The 22,871-nt window shown below is 44.8% G+C and overlaps 1 protein-coding gene across 1 annotated transcript in view; it reads left to right on the forward strand.

Moving 5' to 3' along the window:
• map3k22 (mitogen-activated protein kinase kinase kinase 22) overlaps window positions 1–22,871 on the forward strand; it is a gene marked incomplete at its 3' end in the record, with an annotated part of 65,000 nt that overhangs the window by 15,180 nt on the left and 26,949 nt on the right. The window contains exons 2-3 of the mRNA XM_084193100.1: window positions 10,311–10,499; window positions 11,676–11,720. Of these exons, the coding sequence (XP_084049226.1) occupies window positions 10,481–10,499; window positions 11,676–11,720 (64 nt within the window). The remainder of the gene's footprint in view (window positions 1–10,310; window positions 10,500–11,675; window positions 11,721–22,871) is intronic.

Raw genomic sequence — 22,871 nt, forward strand, 5'->3', positions numbered from 1 at the left:
TTGTTTTACCTTTTCTACGCCAGTGGCCAGGTGGCGTTCGCGCATGTTGGATGCATCTCCGCCTTGTCGTTTGTCGTTATCCGACTGGCCGGTGTTGCCCGGAGTTCGTTCGCAAGGGGAGCCATCTCCTGCCTCTCCTCCCCCATCTAATAGCAGAGTCAAAGGAGCACAGCAAGAGGAGCATGGCAATCAACGATGGTCGCATGTCATGAGCCGTGGAAGCCGAAGACAGCGGCCTCCCGCAAAGCAGTCTACACTCCCAACGAGAGGCCCGGAGCGGATACAAACAACAAACAGTTTCGCCGTCCTGGAGCCTGATCTTCCTGCACCTTCGTCGCTGGGGGTGTCTGCGGCCGCTGTGCCTACTCTACGATTTCAAAGTCGACGTCGGCAACCTTCCTTCCCTGGTCTGGATCGAGCGGGGCTTCTCCATCTGTCAGAGGCCTGCACCGGGCGCCGGGAGCTACGGGCTCAAGTTATCCTGCCTCTCACCCGTCCTTAAAGGGTTCTCCGAATCCTGTGAAGTGTGGGAGTGGGCGGATTTCCTCGTCCTTCTCGCCAGCCGTGATTTTGGGCAGTTCCATGGTAAGAAATGTGACTGTTCCTGGTGCAAAAGCAATGTCCTATCCCGGAGCTCGAGTAAATGACATTACTAAGTTGCTCCCGAATGTACTACGTCAGGACATGGACATCGATTCTATCGGAGTCCATGTGGGTTTTAATGAAGGGCAGCTCTGAACAGTTGAAACTGGATTTCAAAGAGCTGATTGACTCTCTGCTAGACACTAACAAAAGACCCATCATATCTGGCCCTGTGCCCTCTCTGAATCATGGCATCATATCTGGCCCTGTGTCCTCTCTGAATCATGGCATCATATCTGGCCCTGTGCCCTCTCTGAATCATGGCATCATATCTGGCCCTGTGCCCTCTCTGAATCATGGCATCATATCTGGCCCTGTGCCCTCTCTGAATCATGGCATCATATCTGGCCCTGTGCCCTCTCTGAATCATGGCATCATATCTGGCCCTGTGTCCTCTCTGAATCATGGCATCATATCTGGCCCTGTGTCCTCTCTGAATCATGGCATCATATCTGGCCCTGTGCCCTCTCTGAATCATGGCATCATATCTGGCCCTGTGTCCTCTCTGAATCATGGCATCATATCTGGCCCTGTGTCCTCTCTGAATCATGGCATCATATCTGGCCCTGTGTCCTCTCTGAATCATGGCATCATATCTGGCCCTGTGCCCTCTCTGAATCATGGCATTGAACGCTTTAGCAGGATTCTGTCTCTTCACAGCTGGCTACGTGATTATTGCAGCTCAATGGGTGTAACTTTTGTTGACAATTTCGATAACTTTTGGAAACAAAACACATTTTTATAAGGAGGATGTGATCCACCCAAATCATTTGGGTTCTTGGATCCTTTCACAGCACTATAGGGATGCGTTGAGACAATGACTTATCAATGACCCAAGTTCAGCTCAGTTAATCCCTACCATTGTGCTGCTGAGTCATCATAATGCTTTAGCAAATGTACATTATTCCAAGTTTTGTAGTAATTCCTATGTTGTTGATGTAAAGAATATGTGTTGGTCCGTGGTGTGTAATGAGGAGCAAACAGACGTTGCACTTGACACATTTATGAAATTGCTTATCCCAGTTACTAATAAGCATGCACCCATTAAGAAAATGACTGTAAAAACTGTTGAACCCCGTGGATTGATGAGGAATTGAAAAACGGTATGGTTGAGAGGGATGAGGCAAAAGGAATGGCAAGTAAGTCTGGCTGCACAACCGATTGGCAAACGTACTGCAATTTGAGAAATCATGTGACTAAACTGAATAAAAAGAAGAAGAAACTACACTATGAAACAAAGATAAATGACATAAAGAATGATAGTAAAAAGCTTTGGAGCAGCTTAAATTACATTTTGGGAAAAAAGGCAAACTCAGCTCCATCATTCAATGAATCAGATGGCTCATTCATCACAAAACTGACTGAAATTGCCAACAACTTTAGTGATTTTTTCATTGGCAAGATTAGCAAATTTAGACATGACATGCCAGCAACAAACGCTGACACTACACATCCAAGTATAACTGACCAAATTATGAAAGACAAGAATTGTAATTTAGAATTCCGTAAAGTGAGTGTAAAAGACGGGTGAAAAAATGATTGATGTCTATCAACAATGACAAGCCACTGGGGTCTGACAACTTGGATGGAGAATTACTGAGGATAATAGCGGACGATATTGCCACTCCTATTTGCCATATCTTCAATTTAAGCCTACTAGAAAGTGTGAGCCCTCAGGCCTGGAGGGAAGCAAAAGTCATTATGCTACCTAAGAATAGTAAAGCCCCCTTTACTGGATCAAATAGCCGACCAATCAGCCTGTTACCAACCCTTAGTAAACTTTTGGAAAAAATGGTGTTTGACCAGATACAATGCTATTTTACAGTAAACAAATTGACAACATACTTTCAGCACGCTTATAGGGAAGGACATTCAACAAGCACAACACTTAGACAAATGACTGATGATTGGCTGAGAGAAATTGATGATAAAAAGATTGTGGGGGCTGTTTTGTTAGACTTCAGTGCTGCTTTTGACATTATCGATCATTATCTGCTGCTGGAAAAACGTATGTGTTATGGCTTTACACCCCCTGCTATACTGTGGATAAAGAGTTACCTGTCTAACAGAACACGTGTAGCTCAGTTGGTAGAGCATTGTTGTGTGTTTCTATGTTTGGCCGGGTGTGATTCCCAATCAGAGGCAGCTGTCGCTCGTTGTCTCTGATTGGGGATCATACTTAAGTAGCCTGTTGGCAATCCTTAGTTGTGGGATCTTGTTCCGGTTAGAGGCTTGTATGGTGTTTAGCCTGAGGACTTCACGTTACGTTGGTTTGTTGTTTTGTTCATGTGTTTATCGGTGAAATAAACATGTACGCATTTCACGCTGCGCCTTGGTCTGACCCATCCTTCAACGAACGTGACAGTTTACGCGTGATCAGGGGTGTATTCATTCCGCCAATCATGTGTCTTAAACTGAAAAAAACGGGGATAAACATACCTGAATTTGTCCAGTAGAAACTCTTGTTTGCAACTGTTGGACTAATGATTACACCCTATATCAGCTGGATGCAGGCAAGAGTGTGCAAGGCGGTATTGAATGTCACTGTCTGTCACCTCAAAATGTTTCTCTCGACCTGTGTGCACCTACATTGTAAACTTTCATTCATAGGCTTGGTTGTAGCAACCTCATGATGGGTACAGGGAAACAGGATGCAGCTGAGCGTGTGAGTGAGTGTGTGTGTGGCATCAATATGCGTGGCATCAATATGCGTGTGTGTGTGTGTGTGGCATCAATATGCGTGTGTGTGTGTGTGTGTGTGTGGCATCAATATGCGTGTGTGTGTGTGTGTGTGTGTGTGTGTGTTGCAGTGTCAGTGTAGTATGTGTGAGTGTGTGGGTAGAGTCCAGTGAGTGGGTAGAGTCCAGTGTGTGGGTAGAGTCCAGTGAGTGTTCGGGTAGAGTCCAGTGAGTGGGTAGAGTCCAGTGTGTGGGTAGAGTCCAGTGAGTGTGTGGGTAGAGTCCAGTGTGTGGGTAGAGTCCAGTGTGTGGGTAGAGTCCAGTGTGTGGGTAGAGTCCAGTGTGTGGGTAGAGTCCAGTGTGTGGGTAGAGTCCAGTGAGTGTGCGGGTAGAGTCTAGTGAGTGTGTGGGTAGAGTCTAGTGAGTGTGTGGGTAGAGTCTAGTGAGTGTGTGGGTAGAGTCCAGTGAGTGTGTGGGTAGAGTCTAGTGAGTGTGTGGGTAGAGTCCAGTGAGTGTGTGGGTAGAGTCCAGTGAGTGTGTGGGTAGAGTCCAGTGAGTGTGTGGGTAGAGTCCAGTGAGTGTGTGGGTAGAGTCCAGTGAGTGTGTGGGTAGAGTCCAGTGAGTGTGTGGGTAGAGTCCAGTGAGTGTGTGGGTAGAGTCCAGTGAGTGTGTGGGTAGAGTCCAGTGAGTGTGGGGGTAGAGTCCAGTGAGTGTGTGGGTAGAGTCTAGTGAGTGTGTGGGTAGAGTCTAGTGAGTGTGTGGGTAGAGTCCAGTGAGTGTGTGGGTAGAGTCCAGTGAGTGTGTGGGTAGAGTCCAGTGAGTGTGTGGGTAGAGTCCAGTGAGTGTGTGGGTAGAGTCCAGTGAGTGTGTGGGTAGAGTCCAGTGAGTGTGGGGGTAGAGTCCAGTGAGTGTGGGGGTAGAGTCCAGTGAGTGTGGGGGTAGAGTCCAGTGAGTGTGGGGGTAGAGTCCAGTGAGTGTGTGGGTAGAGTCCAGTGACTGTGTGGGTAGAGTCCAGTGAGTGTGGGGGTAGAGTCCAGTGAGTGTGGGGGTAGAGTCCAGTGAGTGTGGGGGTAGAGTCCAGTGAGTGTGGGGGTAGAGTCCAGTGAGTGTGGGGGTAGAGTCCAGTGAGTGTGTGGGTAGAGTCCAGTGAGTGTGTGGGTAGAGTCCAGTGAGTGTGTGGGTAGAGTCCAGTGAGTGTGTGGGTAGAGTCCAGTGAGTGTGGGGGTAGAGTCCAGTGAGTGTGGGGGTAGAGTCCAGTGAGTGTGGGGGTAGAGTCCAGTGAGTGTGGGGGTAGAGTCCAGTGAGTGTGTGGGTAGAGTCCAGTGAGTGGACATAGAGCCACCTCAAGAGAGTCAGTGTGAAACTATGATAAAGACATAATAAAGGTGGTCAATGGAAACGTGCCAGATTCTTATGATGCTCCTTCCCCTCAGTTTATACCCTGTCCCCATCCCCCCTTCCCCTCAGTTTATACCCTGTCCCCATCCCCCCTTCCCCTCAGTTTATACCCTGTCCCCATCCCCCCTTCCCCTCAGTTTATACCCTGTCCCCATCCCTCCTTCCCCTCAGTTTATACCCTGTCCCCATCCCCCCTTCCCCTCAGTTTATACCCTGTCCCCATCCCCCCCTTCCCCTCAGTTTATACCCTGTCCCCATCCCCCCTTCCCCTCAGTTTATACCCTGTCCCCATCCCCCCTTCCCCTCAGTTTATACCCTGTCCCCATCCCTCCTTCCCCTCAGTTTATACCCTGTCCCCATCCCCCCTTCCCCTCAGTTTATACCCTGTCCCCATCCCCCCCTTCCCCTCAGTTTATACCCTGTCCCCATCCCCCCTTCCCCTCAGTTTATACCCTGTCCCCATCCCCCCTTCCCCTCAGTTTATACCCTGTCCCATCGCTCCTTCCCCTCAGTTTATACCCTGTCCCCCTTCCCCTCAGTTTATACCCTGTCCCCATCCCCCCTTCCCCTCAGTTTATACACTGTCCCCATCCCCCCTTCCCCTCAGTTTATACACTGTCCCCATCCCCCCTTCCCCTCAGTTTATACCCTGTCCCCCTTCCCCTCAGTTTATACCCTGTCCCCATCCCCCCTTCCCCTCAGTTTATACCCTGTCCCCATCCCCCCTTCCCCTCAGTTTATACACTGTCCCCATCCCCCCTTCCCCTCAGTTTATACCCTGTCCCCATCCCCCCCTTCCCCTCAGTTTATACCCTGTCCCCATCCCTCCTTCCCCTCAGTTTATACCCTGTCCCCATCCCCCCTTCCCCTCAGTTTATACCCTGTCCCCATCCCCCCTTCCCCTCAGTTTATACCCTGTCCCCATCCCCCCTTCCCCTCAGTTTATACCCTGTCCCCATCCCCCCTTCCCCTCAGTTTATACCCTGTCCCCATCCCCCCTTCCCCTCAGTTTATACCCTGTCCCCATCCCCCCTTCCCCTCAGTTTATACCCTGTCCCCATCCCCCCTTCCCCTCAGTTTATACCCTGTCCCCATCCCCCCCTTCCCCTCAGTTTATACCCTGTCCCCATCCCCCCCTTCCCCTCAGTTTATACCCTGTCCCCATCCCCTCCTTCCCCTCAGTTTATACCCTGTCCCCATCCCCCCTTCCCCTCAGTTTATACCCTGTCCCCATCCCCCCTTCCCCTCAGTTTATACCCTGTCCCCATCCCCCCTTCCCCTCAGTTTATACACTGTCCCCATCCCTCCTTCCCCTCAGTTTATACCCTGTCCCCATCCCCCCTTCCCCTCAGTTTATACCCTGTCCCCATCCCCCCTTCCCCTCAGTTTATACCCTGTCCCCATCCCCCCCTTCCCCTCAGTTTATACCCTGTCCCCATCCCCCCTTCCCCTCAGTTTATACCCTGTCCCCATCCCCCCTTCCCCTCAGTTTATACCCTGTCCCCATCCCTCCTTCCCCTCAGTTTATACCCTGTCCCCATCCCCCCTTCCCCTCAGTTTATACCCTGTCCCCATCCCCCCCTTCCACACGGTGTCTACCATGTGTATGTGGAGAAGGAACCTGCCAGGAAGCATTTAGTTGGACGGTGAATACCATGTGTATGTGGAGAAGGAACCTGCCAGGAAGCATTTAGTTGGACGGTGTCTACCATGTGTATGTGGAGAAGGAACCTGCCAGGAAGCATTTAGTTGGACGGTGTCTACCATGTGTATGTGGAGAAGGAACCTGCCAGGAAGCATTTAGTTGGACGGTGTCTACCATGTGTATGTGGAGAAGGAACCTGCCAGGAAGCATTTAGTTGGATGGTGTCTACCATGTGTATGTGAAGGAACCTGCCAGGAAGCATTTAGTTGGACGGTGTCTACCATGTGTATGTGGAGAAGGAACCTGCCAGGAAGCATTTAGTTGGACGGTGTCTACCATGTGTATGTGGAGAAGGAACCTGCCAGGAAGCATTTAGTTGGACGGTGTCTACCATGTGTATGTGGAGAAGGAACCTGCCAGGAAGCATTTAGTTGGACGGTGTCTACCATGTGTATGTGGAGAAGGAACCTGCCAGGAAGCATTTAGTTGGACGGTGTCTACCATGTGTATGTGGAGAAGGAACCTGCCAGTAAGCATTTAGTTGGACGGTGTCTACCATGTGTATGTGGAGAAGGAACCTGCCAGGAAGCATTTAGTTGGACGGTGTCTACCATGTGTATGTGGAGATGGAACCTGCCAGGAAGCATTTAGTTGGACGGTGTCTACCATGTGTATGTGGAGAAGGAACCTGCCAGGAAGCATTTAGTTGGACGGTGTCTACCATGTGTATGTGGAGAAGGAACCTGCCAGGAAGCATTTAGTTGGACGGTGTCTACCATGTGTATGTGAAGGAACCTGCCAGGAAGCATTTAGTTGGATGGTGTCTACCATGTGTATGTGGAGAAGGAACCTGCCAGGAAGCATTTAGTTGGACGGTGTCTACCATGTGTATGTGGAGAAGGAACCTGCCAGGAAGCATTTAGTTGGACGGTGTCTACCATGTGTATGTGGAGAAGGAACCTGCCAGGAAGCATTTAGTTGGACGGTGTCTACCATGTGTATGTGGAGAAGGAACCTGCCAGGAAGCATTTAGTTGGACGGTGTCTACCATGTGTATGTGGAAAAGGAACCTGCCAGGAAGCATTTAGTTGGACGGTGTCTACCATGTGTATGTGGAGAAGGAACCTGCCAGGAAGCATTTAGTTGGACGGTGTCTACCATGTGTATGTGGAGAAGGAACCTGCCAGGAAGCATTTAGTTGGACGGTGTCTACCATGTGTATGTGGAGAAGGAACCTGCCAGGAAGCATTTAGTTGGACGGTGTCTACCATGTGTATGTGGAGAAGGAACCTGCCAGGAAGCATTTAGTTGGACGGTGTCTACCATGTGTATGTGGAGAAGGAACCTGCCAGGAAGCATTTAGTTGGACGGTGTCTACCATGTGTATGTGGAGAAGGAACCTGCCAGGAAGCATTTAGTTGGACGGTGTCTACCATGTGTATGCTGTACGTACGACTATTAAAACTTGAAACTGGAACTATTTGTGGTCTGTACCTGTGTCACTGTGGTTACACACTGCTCTATCATCCAGCCTGGGGGGTTAACTGGCTCGTTCATCCAGCCTGGGGGGTTAACTGGCTCTATCATCCAGCCTGGGGGGTTAACTGGCTCGTCCATCCAGCCTGGGGGGTTAACTGGCTCTATCATCCAGCCTGGGGGGTTAACTGGCTCTATCATCCAGCCTGGGGGGTTAACTGGCTCTATCATCCAGCCTGGGCGGTTAACTGGCTCTATCATCCAGCCTGGGGGGTTAACTGGCTCTATCATCCAGCCTGGGGGGTTAACTGGCTCGTTCATCCAGCCTGGGGGGTTAACTGGCTCTATCATCCAGCCTGGGGGGTTAACTGGCTCGTCCATCCAGCCTGGGGGGTTAACTGGCTCTATCATCCAGCCTGGGGGGTTAACTGGCTCGTTCATCCAGCCTGGGGGGTTAACTGGCTCTATCATCCAGCCTGGGGGGTTAACTGGCTCGTCCATCCAGCCCGGGGGGTTAACTGGCTCTATCATCCAGCCTGGGGGGTTAACTGGCTGTATCATCCAGCCTGGGGGGTTAACTGGCTCTATCATCCAGCCTGGGGGGTTAACTGGCTCTATCATCCAGCCTGGGGGGTTAACTGGCTCTATCATCCAGCCTGGGGGGTTAACCGAACGCTGCTTGCACCCGCCCACCCGACTAGAATCACTACTCTCGACGGGTCTGACCTAGAGTATGTGGACAACTACAAATATCTAGGTGTCTGGTTAGACTGTAAACTCTCCTTCCAGACTCACATTAAGAATCTCCAATCCAAAGTTAAATCTAGAATCGGTTTCCTATTTCGCAACAAAGCCTCCTTCACTCATGCTGCCAAACATGCCCTCGTAAAACTGACTATCCTACCGATCCTTGACTTCGGCGATGTCATTTACATAATAGCCTCCAACACTCTACTCAGCAAATTGGATGTAGTCTATCACAGTGCCATCCGTTTTGTCTCCAAAGCCCCATATACTACCCACCACTGTGACCTGTACGCTCTTGTTGGCTGGTCCTCACTACATATTCGTCGCCAAACCCACTGGCTCCAGGCCATCTATAAATCACTGCTAGGCAAATCCCCGCCTTATCTTAGCTCATTGGTCACCATAGCAACACCCACCCGTAGTCTGCGCTCCAGCAGGTATATCTCACTGGTCATCCCCAAAGCCAACACCTCCTTTGGCCGCCATTCCTTCCAGTTCTCTGCTGCCAATGACTGGAACGAATTGCAAAAATCTCTGAAGCTGGAGACACTTATCTCCCTCACTAACTTTAAGCATCAGTTGTCAGAGCAGCTTACTGATCACTGCACCTGTACACAGCCCATCTGTAATTAGCCCACCCAACTACCTCATCCCTATATTGTTATTTATTTTGCTCATTTGTACCCCAGTATCTCTATTTGCAGATCATCTCTTGCACATCTATCATTCCAGTGTTAATACTAATTGTAATTATTTTGCACTATGGCCTATTTATTGCCTTACCTCCATAACTTGCTACATTTGCACACACTGTATATATATTTTCTGTTGTATTTTTGACTTTATGTTTTGTTTACCCCATATGTAACTCTGTGTTGTTGTTTTTATCGCACTGCTTTGCTTTATCTTGGCCAGGTCGCAGTTGTAAATGAGAACTTGTTCTCAACTGGTTTACCTGGTTAAATAAAGGTGAAATAAAAAAAAATAACTGGCTCGTCCATCATCAGACGCTCCTGAATGGAATTCTTTAATCAGCTGTTTGTTTTCGCAAACATTTCAAAACAATATATGCTACTTATCCTTTTATCTATACAATGTCTTGCTCAACTAGCTGCATTTGTTTTTATCACTTTATACATTATTTTGTAATTCCACCCTGTAAACATCATTTGCCCGATGACGCGTGAGTAGCGAAGGAGAGTCTCATTTCATACAAACACATTTTATTCCACTTTCCCTCTCCTCGTCGCATCTCCTCCATTACCTTTGACCTTTTTCAAAAGCAGGCCAGAGAGGACAGAGGAGAGAGGAGAGAGGAGAGAGGACAGAGGAGAGAGGACAGAGGAGAGAGGACAGAGGAGAGAGGACAGAGGAGAGAGGAGAGAGGACAGAGGAGAGAGGAGAGAGGCCAGAGGAGAGAGGACAGAGGAGAGAGGACAGAGGAGAGAGGCCAGAGGAGAGAGGACAGAGGAGAGAGGACAGAGGAGAGAGGACAGAGGAGAGAGGACAGAGGAGAGAGGCCAGAGGAGAGAGGCCAGAGGAGAGAGGAGAGAGGCCAGAGGAGAGAGGCCAGAGGAGAGAGGACAGAGGAGAGAGGACAGAGGACAGAGGAGAGAGGACAGAGGAGAGAGGACAGAGGAGAGAGGAGAGAGGACAGAGGAGTTGTAATGTAACGTGGTCCATGTAATATGTACTGTAACCTGTGTGTTTGGCCTTCCTCTCAGGGTGAAGACTTTACCACGCCAGAGGAGTTGAGCTCAGAGCCAGGCCAGAGGAGTTGAGCTCAGAGCCAGGCCAGAGGAGTTGAGCTCAGAGCCAGGCCAGAGGAGTTGAGCTCAGAGCCAGGCCAGAGGAGTTGAGCTCTGTGCGCTGAGTTCAACAAGAACACTTCCTGATGATGACAGTAAACATGGGTGAGTAGCATGAGAACAACATGTCCTTACAACGCACTACCTCAGCCTGTTTCCCATGATGCACCATGCAGCAGTACGTAAGCAGCCTTGTGCCTCCCGACCTTAGTGTGCATTACAGTGACCTGCAGAGAATGGATCATAATCTGGCCTCTGTGGGATTCCTGTATGATGATGCTGACAACATGTAGTTTGCTTTGGACTCTTAAATGCTTACCATGTTATGTACATAGACCCATAACCAGTAACCTGTTTCAAGTGTACTCTAACAGTGTACTCTAACACTGTACTCTAACAGTGTACTCTAACAGTGTACTCTAACAGTGTACTCTAACAGTGTACTCTAACGGTGTGATCTAACAGTGTACTCTAACGGTGTACTCTAACAGTGTACTCTAACAGTGTACTCTAACAGTGTACTCTAACAGTGTACTCTAACAGTGTACTCTAACAGTGTACTCTAACAGTGTACTCTAACAGTGTACTCTAACAGTGTACTCTAACAGTGTAATCTAACAGTGTAATCTAACAGTGTACTCTAACAGTGTACTCTAACAGTGTACTCTAACAGTGTACTCTAACAGTGTACTCTAACAGTGTACTCTAACAGTGTACTCTAACAGTGTACTCTAACAGTGTACTCTAACAGTGTACTCTAACAGTGTAATCTAACAGTGTAATCTAACAGTGTAATCTAACAGTGTACTCTAACAGTGTACTCTAACAGTGTACTCTAACAGTGTACTCTAACAGTGTACTCTAACGGTGTAATCTAACAGTGTACTCTAACAGTGTACTCTAACAGTGTACTCTAACAGTGTAATCTAACAGTGTAATCTAACAGTGTACTCTAACAGTGTACTCTAACAGTGTACTCTAACAGTGTACTCTAACAGTGTACTCTAACAGTGTGATCTAACAGTGTACTCTAACAGTGTACTCTAACAGTGTACTCTAACAGTGTACTCTAACAGTGTACTCTAACAGTGTACTCTAACAGTGTACTCTAACAGTGTAATCTAACAGTGTAATCTAACAGTGTACTCTAACAGTGTACTCTAACAGTGTACTCTAACAGTGTACTCTAACAGTGTACTCTAACGGTGTGATCTAACAGTGTAATCTAACAGTGTAATCTAACAGTGTAATCCAACAGTGTTTTCCTCTCCTGTTCTACAGATGACTGTCTCCAAAATGGACCAGGGCAGCATAGGAACTCACAAGGTAGGAATCATTGTCCCTGACTCGACAGAACGTTGACTCTGTTTGCTTAACGCTCCACACCTTTCCATAAAACTCTAGTCTTCTGTAACATCAATGTAAGAGCAGAACAGTAACATCTAGACCAAGGTGAACAGAGAGAGGTCTTATGCTACTGTTTGACTGGAAAACCAGTGTTATACTGGTGGATATACAACGATGTTATAGTAGTAGATATACCCTTATGTTCAGACTCCTGTCAGTTTATCTATCAGAGCCTCCTGTCAGTTTATCTATCAGAGCCTCCTGTCCTGTCAGTTTATCAATCAGAGCCTCCTGTCCTGTCAGTTTATCTATCAGAGCCTCCTGTCAATTTATCAATCAGAGCCTCCTGTCAGTTTATCTATCAGAGCCTCCTGTCAGTTTATCTATCAGAGCCTCCTGTCCTGTCAGTTTATCAATCAGAGCCTCCTGTCAGTTTATCAATCAGAGCCTCCTGTCAGTTTATCTATCAGAGCCTCCTGTCAGTTTATCTATCAGAGCCTCCTGTCCTGTCAGTTTATCTATCAGAGCCTCCTGTCAGTTTATCTATCAGAGCCTCCTGTCCTGTCAGTTTATCTATCAGAGCCTCCTGTCAGTTTATCTATCAGAGCCTCCTGTCAGTTTATCTATCAGAGCCTCCTGTCAGTTTATCTATCAGAGCCTCCTGTCCTGTCAGTTTATCTATCAGAGCCTCCTGTCAGTTTATCTATCAGAGCCTCCTGTCCTGTCAGTTTATCTATCAGAGCCTCCTGTCCTGTCAGTTTATCTATCAGAGCCTCCTGTCCTGTCAGTTTATCAATCAGAGCCTCCTGTCCTGTCAGTTTATCAATCAGAGCCTCCTGTCAGTTTATCAATCAGAGCCTCCTGTCCTGTCAGTTTATCTATCAGAGCCTCCTGTCAGTTTATCAATCAGAGCCTCCTGTCAGTTTATCTATCAGAGCCTCCTGTCCTGTCAGTTTATCAATCAGAGCCTCCTGTCAGTTTATCAATCAGAGCCTCCTGTCAGTTTATCTATCAGAGCCTCCTGTCAGTTTATCTATCAGAGCCTCCTGTCCTGTCAGTTTATCTATCAGAGCCTCCTGTCCTGTCAGTTTATCAATCAGAGCCTCCTGTCAGTTTATCAATCAGAGCCTCCTGTCAGTTTATCAATCAGAGCCTCCTGTCAGTTTATCTATCAGAGCCTCCTGTCAGTTTATCTATCAGAGCCTCCTGTCCTGTCAGTTTATCTATCAGAGCCTCCTGTCCTGTCAGTTTATCAATCAGAGCCTCCTGTCAGTTTATCTATCAGAGCCTCCTGTCCTGTCAGTTTATCAATCAGAGCCTCCTGTCAGTTTATCTATCAGAGCCTCCTGTCCTGTCAGTTTATCAATCAGAGCCTCCTGTCAGTTTATCAATCAGAGCCTCCTGTCAGTTTATCTATCAGAGCCTCCTGTCCTGTCAGTTTATCTATCAGAGCCTCCTGTCAGTTTATCTATCAGAGCCTCCTGTCCTGTCAGTTTATCTATCAGAGCCTCCTGTCCTGTCAGTTTATCAATCAGAGCCTCCTGTCCTGTCAGTTTATCAATCAGAGCCTCCTGTCCTGTCAGTTTATCTATCAGAGCCTCCTGTCAGTTTATCTATCAGAGCCTCCTGTCAGTTTATCTATCAGAGCCTCCTGTCAGTTTATCTATCAGAGCCTCCTGTCAGTTTATCTATCAGAGCCTCCTGTCCTGTCAGTTTATCTATCAGAGCCTCCTGTCAGTTTATCTATCAGAGCCTCCTGTCCTGTCAGTTTATCTATCAGAGCCTCCTGTCCTGTCAGTTTATCTATCAGAGCCTCCTGTCCTGTCAGTTTATCAATCAGAGCCTCCTGTCCTGTCAGTTTATCAATCAGAGCCTCCTGTCAGTTTATCAATCAGAGCCTCCTGTCCTGTCAGTTTATCTATCAGAGCCTCCTGTCAGTTTATCAATCAGAGCCTCCTGTCAGTTTATCTATCAGAGCCTCCTGTCCTGTCAGTTTATCAATCAGAGCCTCCTGTCAGTTTATCTATCAGAGCCTCCTGTCCTGTCAGTTTATCTATCAGAGCCTCCTGTCAGTTTATCTATCAGAGCCTCCTGTCCTGTCAGTTTATCTATCAGAGCCTCCTGTCCTGTCAGTTTATCAATCAGAGCCTCCTGTCAGTTTATCAATCAGAGCCTCCTGTCAGTTTATCAATCAGAGCCTCCTGTCAGTTTATCTATCAGAGCCTCCTGTCAGTTTATCTATCAGAGCCTCCTGTCCTGTCAGTTTATCTATCAGAGCCTCCTGTCCTGTCAGTTTATCAATCAGAGCCTCCTGTCAGTTTATCTATCAGAGCCTCCTGTCCTGTCAGTTTATCAATCAGAGCCTCCTGTCAGTTTATCTATCAGAGCCTCCTGTCCTGTCAGTTTATCAATCAGAGCCTCCTGTCAGTTTATCAATCAGAGCCTCCTGTCAGTTTATCTATCAGAGCCTCCTGTCCTGTCAGTTTATCTATCAGAGCCTCCTGTCAGTTTATCTATCAGAGCCTCCTGTCCTGTCAGTTTATCTATCAGAGCCTCCTGTCCTGTCAGTTTATCAATCAGAGCCTCCTGTCCTGTCAGTTTATCAATCAGAGCCTCCTGTCCTGTCAGTTTATCTATCAGAGCCTCCTGTCAGTTTATCAATCAGAGCCTCCTGTCCTGTCAGTTTATCAATCAGAGCCTCCTGTCCTGTCAGTTTATCTATCAGAGCCTCCTGTCAGTTTATCAATCAGAGCCTCCTGTCAGTTTATCAATCAGAGCCTCCTGTCCTGTCAGTTTATCAATCAGAGCCTCCTGTCCTGTCAGTTTATCAATCAGAGCCTCCTGTCAGTTTATCAATCAGAGCCTCCTGTCCTGTCAGTTTATCAATCAGAGCCTCCTGTCCTGTCAGTTTATCTATCAGAGCCTCCTGTCAGTTTATCTATCAGAGCCTCCTGTCCTGTCAGTTTATCAATCAGAGCCTCCTGTCCTGTCAGTTTATCTATCAGAGCCTCCTGTCCTGTCAGTTTATCTATCAGAGCCTCCTGTCCTGTCAGTTTATCAATCAGAGCCTCCTGTCCTGTCAGTTTATCAATCAGAGCCTCCTGTCAGTTTATCAATCAGAGCCTCCTGTCCTGTCAGTTTATCAATCAGAGCCTCCTGTCCTGTCAGTTTATCTATCAGAGCCTCCTGTCAGTTTATCAATCAGAGCCTCCTGTCAGTTTATCTATCAGAGCCTCCTGTCCTGTCAGTTTATCAATCAGAGCCTCCTGTCAGTTTATCTATCAGAGCCTCCTGTCCTGTCAGTTTATCAATCAGAGCCTCCTGTCAGTTTATCAATCAGAGCCTCCTGTCAGTTTATCTATCAGAGCCTCCTGTCCTGTCAGTTTATCTATCAGAGCCTCCTGTCAGTTTATCTATCAGAGCCTCCTGTCCTGTCAGTTTATCTATCAGAGCCTCCTGTCCTGTCAGTTTATCAATCAGAGCCTCCTGTCCTGTCAGTTTATCAATCAGAGCCTCCTGTCCTGTCAGTTTATCTATCAGAGCCTCCTGTCAGTTTATCAATCAGAGCCTCCTGTCCTGTCAGTTTATCAATCAGAGCCTCCTGTCCTGTCAGTTTATCTATCAGAGCCTCCTGTCAGTTTATCAATCAGAGCCTCCTGTCAGTTTATCAATCAGAGCCTCCTGTCCTGTCAGTTTATCAATCAGAGCCTCCTGTCCTGTCAGTTTATCAATCAGAGCCTCCTGTCAGTTTATCAATCAGAGCCTCCTGTCCTGTCAGTTTATCAATCAGAGCCTCCTGTCCTGTCAGTTTATCTATCAGAGCCTCCTGTCAGTTTATCTATCAGAGCCTCCTGTCCTGTCAGTTTATCAATCAGAGCCTCCTGTCCTGTCAGTTTATCTATCAGAGCCTCCTGTCCTGTCAGTTTATCTATCAGAGCCTCCTGTCCTGTCAGTTTATCAATCAGAGCCTCCTGTCCTGTCAGTTTATCAATCAGAGCCTCCTGTCAGTTTATCAATCAGAGCCTCCTGTCCTGTCAGTTTATCAATCAGAGCCTCCTGTCCTGTCAGTTTATCTATCAGAGCCTCCTGTCAGTTTATCAATCAGAGCCTCCTGTCAGTTTATCTATCAGAGCCTCCTGTCCTGTCAGTTTATCAATCAGAGCCTCCTGTCAGTTTATCTATCAGAGCCTCCTGTCCTGTCAGTTTATCAATCAGAGCCTCCTGTCAGTTTATCAATCAGAGCCTCCTGTCAGTTTATCTATCAGAGCCTCCTGTCCTGTCAGTTTATCTATCAGAGCCTCCTGTCAGTTTATCTATCAGAGCCTCCTGTCCTGTCAGTTTATCTATCAGAGCCTCCTGTCCTGTCAGTTTATCAATCAGAGCCTCCTGTCCTGTCAGTTTATCAATCAGAGCCTCCTGTCCTGTCAGTTTATCTATCAGAGCCTCCTGTCAGTTTATCAATCAGAGCCTCCTGTCCTGTCAGTTTATCAATCAGAGCCTCCTGTCCTGTCAGTTTATCTATCAGAGCCTCCTGTCAGTTTATCAATCAGAGCCTCCTGTCAGTTTATCAATCAGAGCCTCCTGTCCTGTCAGTTTATCAATCAGAGCCTCCTGTCCTGTCAGTTTATCAATCAGAGCCTCCTGTCAGTTTATCAATCAGAGCCTCCTGTCCTGTCAGTTTATCAATCAGAGCCTCCTGTCCTGTCAGTTTATCTATCAGAGCCTCCTGTCAGTTTATCTATCAGAGCCTCCTGTCCTGTCAGTTTATCAATCAGAGCCTCCTGTCCTGTCAGTTTATCTATCAGAGCCTCCTGTCCTGTCAGTTTATCTATCAGAGCCTCCTGTCCTGTCAGTTTATCTATCAGAGCCTCCTGTCCTGTCAGTTTATCTATCAGAGCCTCCTGTCCTGTCAGTTTATCTATCAGAGCCTCCTGTCAGTTTATCAATCAGAGCCTCCTGTCCTGTCAGTTTATCTATCAGAGCCTCCTGTCCTGTCAGTTTATCTATCAGAGCCTCCTGTCAGTTTATCTATCAGAGCCTCCTGTCAGTTTATCTATCAGAGCCTCCTGTCAGTTTATCTATCAGAGCCTCCTGTCCTGTCAGTTTATCTATCAGAGCCTCCTGTCCTGTCAGTTTATCTATCAGAGCCTCCTGTCCTGTCAGTTTATCTATCAGAGCCTCCTGTCCTGTCAGTTTATCTATCAGAGCCTCCTGTCAGTTTATCAATCAGAGCCTCCTGTCCTGTCAGTTTATCTATCAGAGCCTCCTGTCCTGTCAGTTTATCTATCAGAGCCTCCTGTCAGTTTATCTATCAGAGCCTCCTGTCAGTTTATCTATCAGAGCCTCCTGTCAGTTTATCTATCAGAGCCTCCTGTCCTGTCAGTTTATCTATCAGAGCCTCCTGTCCTGTCAGTTTATCTATCAGAGCCTCCTGTCCTGTCAGTTTATCTATCAGAGCCTCCTGTCCTGTCAGTTTATCTATCAGAGCCTCCTGTCAGTTTATCAATCAGAGCCTCCTGTCAGTTTATCTATCAGAGCCTCCTGTCCTGTCAGTTTATCTATCAGAGCCTCCTGTCCTGTCAGTTTATCTATCAGAGCCTCCTGTCCTGTCAGTTTATCTATCAGAGCCTCCTGTCCTGTCAGTTTATCTATCAGAGCCTCCTGTCAGTTTATCAATCAGAGCCTCCTGTCAGTTTATCTATCAGAGCCTCCTGTCCTGTCAGTTTATCTATCAGAGCCTCCTGTCCTGTCAGTTTATCTATCAGAGCCTCCTGTCAGTTTATCAATCAGAGCCTCCTGTCAGTTTATCTATCAGAGCCTCCTGTCCTGTCAGTTTATCTATCAGAGCCTCCTGTCAGTTTATCTATCAGAGCCTCCTGTCAGTTTATCTATCAGAGCCTCCTGTCCTGTCAGTTTATCTATCAGAGCCTCCTGTCAGTTTATCTATCAGAGCCTCCTGTCCTGTCAGTTTATCTGTCATACATACTGTACAACATACTGTTATTGCCTCTTGTGAAACTACCAATAACACGTATCTGACAAATCGGAGTCCTCAAGCTTCTCTCAGGACTCCCAAGTTCTCTCATATTGTGTGATTGAATGTCTAATTGACGTCACAGTACGTTAATGAACGAGAGTGTTCACCAGGGAACCAAGTCTGTCTCTGTATCAGCAGTGTGCCTGTTTATCTGTCTGTCTCTGTATCAGCAGTGTGACTGTTTATCTGTCTGTCTCTGTATCAGCAGTGTGCCTGTTTATCTGTCTGTCTCTGTATTAATCAGTGTGCCTGTTTATCTGTCTGTCTCTGTATCAGCAGTGTGACTGTTTATCTGTCTGTCTCTGTATCAGCAGTGTGACTGTTTATCTGTCTGTCTCTGTATCAGCAGTGTGCCTGTTTATCTGTCTGTCTCTGTATCAGCAGTGTGCCTGTTTATCTGTCTGTCTCTGTATCAGCAGTGTGACTGTTTATCTGTCTGTCTCTGTATCAGCAGTGTGCCTGTTTATCTGTCTGTCTCTGTATCAGCAGTGTGCCTGTTTATCTGTCTGTCTCTGTGTGTCAGCAGCACCTGCAGGAAGGGCTGCATTCTCTGGCCTTATAGGGGGATTTATTTCTCTGTCTGAGCCAGACTTACTGCTGGGGTGGTTCTATCCATTACTCAGCCCTACACACAGCACCATCAGAAGATCAGACGCTGTGTGTGTGTGTGTGTGTGTGTGGGTGTGTGTGTGTGTGTGTGTGTGTGTGTGTGTGTGTGTGTGTGTGTGTGTGTGTGTGTGAGACCAAGAGGTAGAGCCGATGGGGGCCGGGGTTGTTTGATCTTGTTGATCTGTCTGGGTATTACTACATCTCTATAACATCGGTCTGTGTATTACTACATCTCTATAACATCGGTCTGTGTATTACTACATCTCTATAACATCGGTCTGTGTATTACTACATCTCTATAACATCGGTCTGTGTATTACTACATCTCTATAACATCGGTCTGTGTATTACTGCATCTCTATAACATCTGTCTGTGTATTACTGCATCTCTATAACATCTGTCTGTGTATTACTACATCTCTATAACATCTGTCTGTGTATTACTACATCTATATAACATCTGTCTGTGTATTACTGCATCTCTATAACATCTCTATAACATCTGTCTGTGTATTACTACATCTCTATAACATCGGTCTGTGTATTACTACATCTCTATAACATCTGTATGTGTATTACTACATCTCTATAACATCGGTCTGTGTATTACTACATCTCTATAACATCTGTCTGTGTATTACTACATCTCTATAACATCGGTCTGTGTATTACTACATCTCTATAACATCTGTATGTGTATTACTACATCTCTATAACATCGGTCTGTGTATTACTACATCTCTATAACATCTGTCTGTGTATTACTACATCTCTATAACATCGGTCTCTGTATTACTACATCTCTATAACATCTGTCTGTGTATTACTACATCTCTATAACATCTGTCTGTGTATTACTACATCTCTATAACATCTGTCTGTGTATTACTACATCTCTATAACATCTGTCTGTGTATTACTACATCTCTATAACATCTGTCTGTGTATTACTACATCTCTATAACATCTCTATAACATCTGTCTGTGTATTACTACATCTCTATAACATCTGTCTGTGTATTACTACATCTCTATAACATCTCTATAACATCTGTCTGTGTATTACTACATCTCTATAACATCTGTATGTGTATTACTACATCTCTATAACATCGGTCTGTGTATTACTACATCTCTATAACATCTGTCTGTGTATTACTACATCTCTATAACATCTCTATAACATCTGTCTGTGTATTACTACATCTATATAACATCTGTATGTGTATTACTACATCTCTATAACATCGGTCTCTGTATTACTACATCTCTATAACATCTGTCTGTGTATTACTACATCTCTATAACATCTGTCTGTGTATTACTACATCTCTATAACATCTGTCTGTGTATTACTACATCTCTATAACATCTGTCTGTGTATTACTACATCTCTATAACATCTGTCTGTGTATTACTACATCTCTATAACATCTCTATAACATCTGTCTGTGTATTACTACATCTCTATAACATCTGTCTGTGTATTGCTACATCTCTATAACATCTGTCTGTGTATTACTACATCTCTATAACATCGGTCTGTGTATTACTACATCTCTATAACACCTGTCTGTGTATTACTACATCTCTATAACATCTGTCTGTGTATTACTACATCTCTATAACATCTGTCTGTGTATTACTACATCTCTATAACATCTGTCTGTGTATTACTACATCTCTATAACATCGGTCTCTGTATTACTACATCTCTATAACATCTGTCTGTGTATTACTACATCTCTATAACATCTGTCTGTGTATTACTACATCTCTATAACATCGGTCTGTGTATTACTACATCTCTATAACATCGGTCTGTGTATTACTACATCTCTATAACATCTGTCTCTGTATTACTACATCTCTATAACATCTGTCTGTGTATTACTACATCTCTATAACATCGGTCTGTGTATTACTACATCTCTATAACATCTCTATAACATCTGTATGTGTATTACTACATCTCTATAACATCTGTCTCTGTATTACTACATCTCTATAACATCTGTATGTGTATTACTACATCTCTATAACATCTGTCTGTGTATTACTACATCTCTATAACATCTGTCTCTGTATTACTACATCTCTATAACATCTCTATAACATCTGTCTCTGTATTACTACATCTCTATAACATCGGTCTGTGTATTACTACATCTCTATAACATCTGTCTGTGTATTACTACATCTCTATAACATCTCTATAACATCTGTCTGTGTATTACTACATCTATATAACATCTGTCTGTGTATTACTACATCTCTATAACATCTGTCTGTGTATTACTACATTTCTATAACATCGGTCTCTGTATTACTACATCTCTATAACATCTGTCTGTGTATTACTACATCTCTATAACATCTGTCTGTGTATTACTACATCTCTATAACATCTGTCTGTGTATTACTACATCTGTCTGTGTATTACTACATCTCTATAACATCTGTCTGTGTATTACTACATCTCTATAACATCGGTCTGTGTATTACTACATCTCTATAACATCGGTCTGTGTATTACTACATCTCTATAACATCTGTATGTGTATTACTACATCTCTATAACATCGGTCTGTGTATTACTACATCTCTATAACATCGGTCTGTGTATTACTACATCTCTATAACACCTGTCTGTGTATTACTACATCTCTATAACATCTGTCTCTGTATTACTACATCTCTATAACATCTGTCTGTGTATTACTACATCTCTATAACATCTGTCTGTGTATTACTACATCTCTATAACATCTGTCTGTGTATTACTACATCTCTATAACATCTGTCTGTGTATTACTACATCTCTATAACATCTCTATAACATCTGTCTGTATTACTACATCTCTATAACATCTGTCTGTGTATTACTACATCTCTATAACATCTGTCTCTGTATTACTACATCTCTATAACATCTGTCTGTGTATTACTACATCTCTATAACATCTGTCTGTGTATTACTACATCTCTATAACATCTGTCTCTGTATTACTACATCTCTATAACATCTGTCTGTGTATTACTACATCTCTATAACACCTGTCTGTGTATTACTACATCTCTATAACATCTGTCTGTGTATTACTACATCTCTATAACATCGGTCTGTGTATTACTACATCTCTATAACATCTCTATAACATTTGTCTGTGTATTACTACATCTCTATAACATCTGTCTGTGTATTACTACATCTCTATAACATCTGTCTATGTATTACTACATCTCTATAACATCTCTATAACATCGGTCTGTGTATTACTACATCTCTATAACATCTCTATAACATCGGTCTGTGTATTACTACATCTCTATAACATCTATATAACATCTGTCTGTGTATTACTACATCTCTATAACATCTGTATGTGTATTACTACATCTCTATAACATCTGTCTGTGTATTACTACATCTCTATAACACCTGTCTGTGTATTACTACATCTCTATAACATCTGTCTGTGTATTACTACATCTCTATAACATCTGTCTGTGTATTACTACATCTGTCTGTGTATTACTACATCTCTATAACATCTGTCTGTGTATTACTACATCTCTATAACATCGGTCTGTGTATTACTACATCTCTATAACATCGGTCTGTGTATTACTACATCTCTATAACATCTGTCTGTGTATTACTACATCTCTATAACATCTCTATAACATCTGTCTCTGTATTACTACATCTCTATAACATCTGTCTGTGTATTACTACATCTCTATAACACCTGTCTGTGTATTACTACATCTCTATAACATCTGTCTGTGTATTACTACATCTCTATAACATCTGTCTGTGTATTACTACATCTCTATAACATCGGTCTGTGTATTACTACATCTCTATAACACCTGTCTGTGTATTACTACATCTCTATAACATCGGTCTGTGTATTACTACATCTCTATAACACCTGTCTGTGTATTACTACATCTCTATAACATCTGTCTCTGTATTACTACATCTCTATAACATCTCTATAACATCTGTCTGTGTATTACTACATCTCTATAACATCGGTCTGTGTATTACTACATCTCTATAACATCTGTCTGTGTATTACTACATCTCTATAACATCGGTCTGTGTATTACTACATCTCTATAACACCTGTCTGTGTATTACTACATCTCTATAACATCTGTCTGTGTATTACTACATCTCTATAACACCTGTCTGTGTATTACTACATCTCTATAACATCTGTCTGTGTATTACTACATCTCTATAACATCTGTCTCTGTATTACTACATCTCTATAACATCTGTCTGTGTATTACTACATCTCTATAACATCTGTCTGTGTATTACTACATCTCTATAACATCTGTCTGTGTATTACTACATCTCTATAACATCGGTCTGTGTATTACTACATCTCTATAACATCTCTATAACATTTGTCTGTGTATTACTACATCTCTATAACATCTGTCTGTGTATTACTGCATCTCTATAA

This window comes from Coregonus lavaretus (assembly GCF_964263955.1).
Source record: "Coregonus lavaretus genome assembly, contig: HAP1_SCAFFOLD_322, whole genome shotgun sequence".
NCBI classification, from domain to species: domain Eukaryota; kingdom Metazoa; phylum Chordata; class Actinopteri; order Salmoniformes; family Salmonidae; genus Coregonus; species Coregonus lavaretus.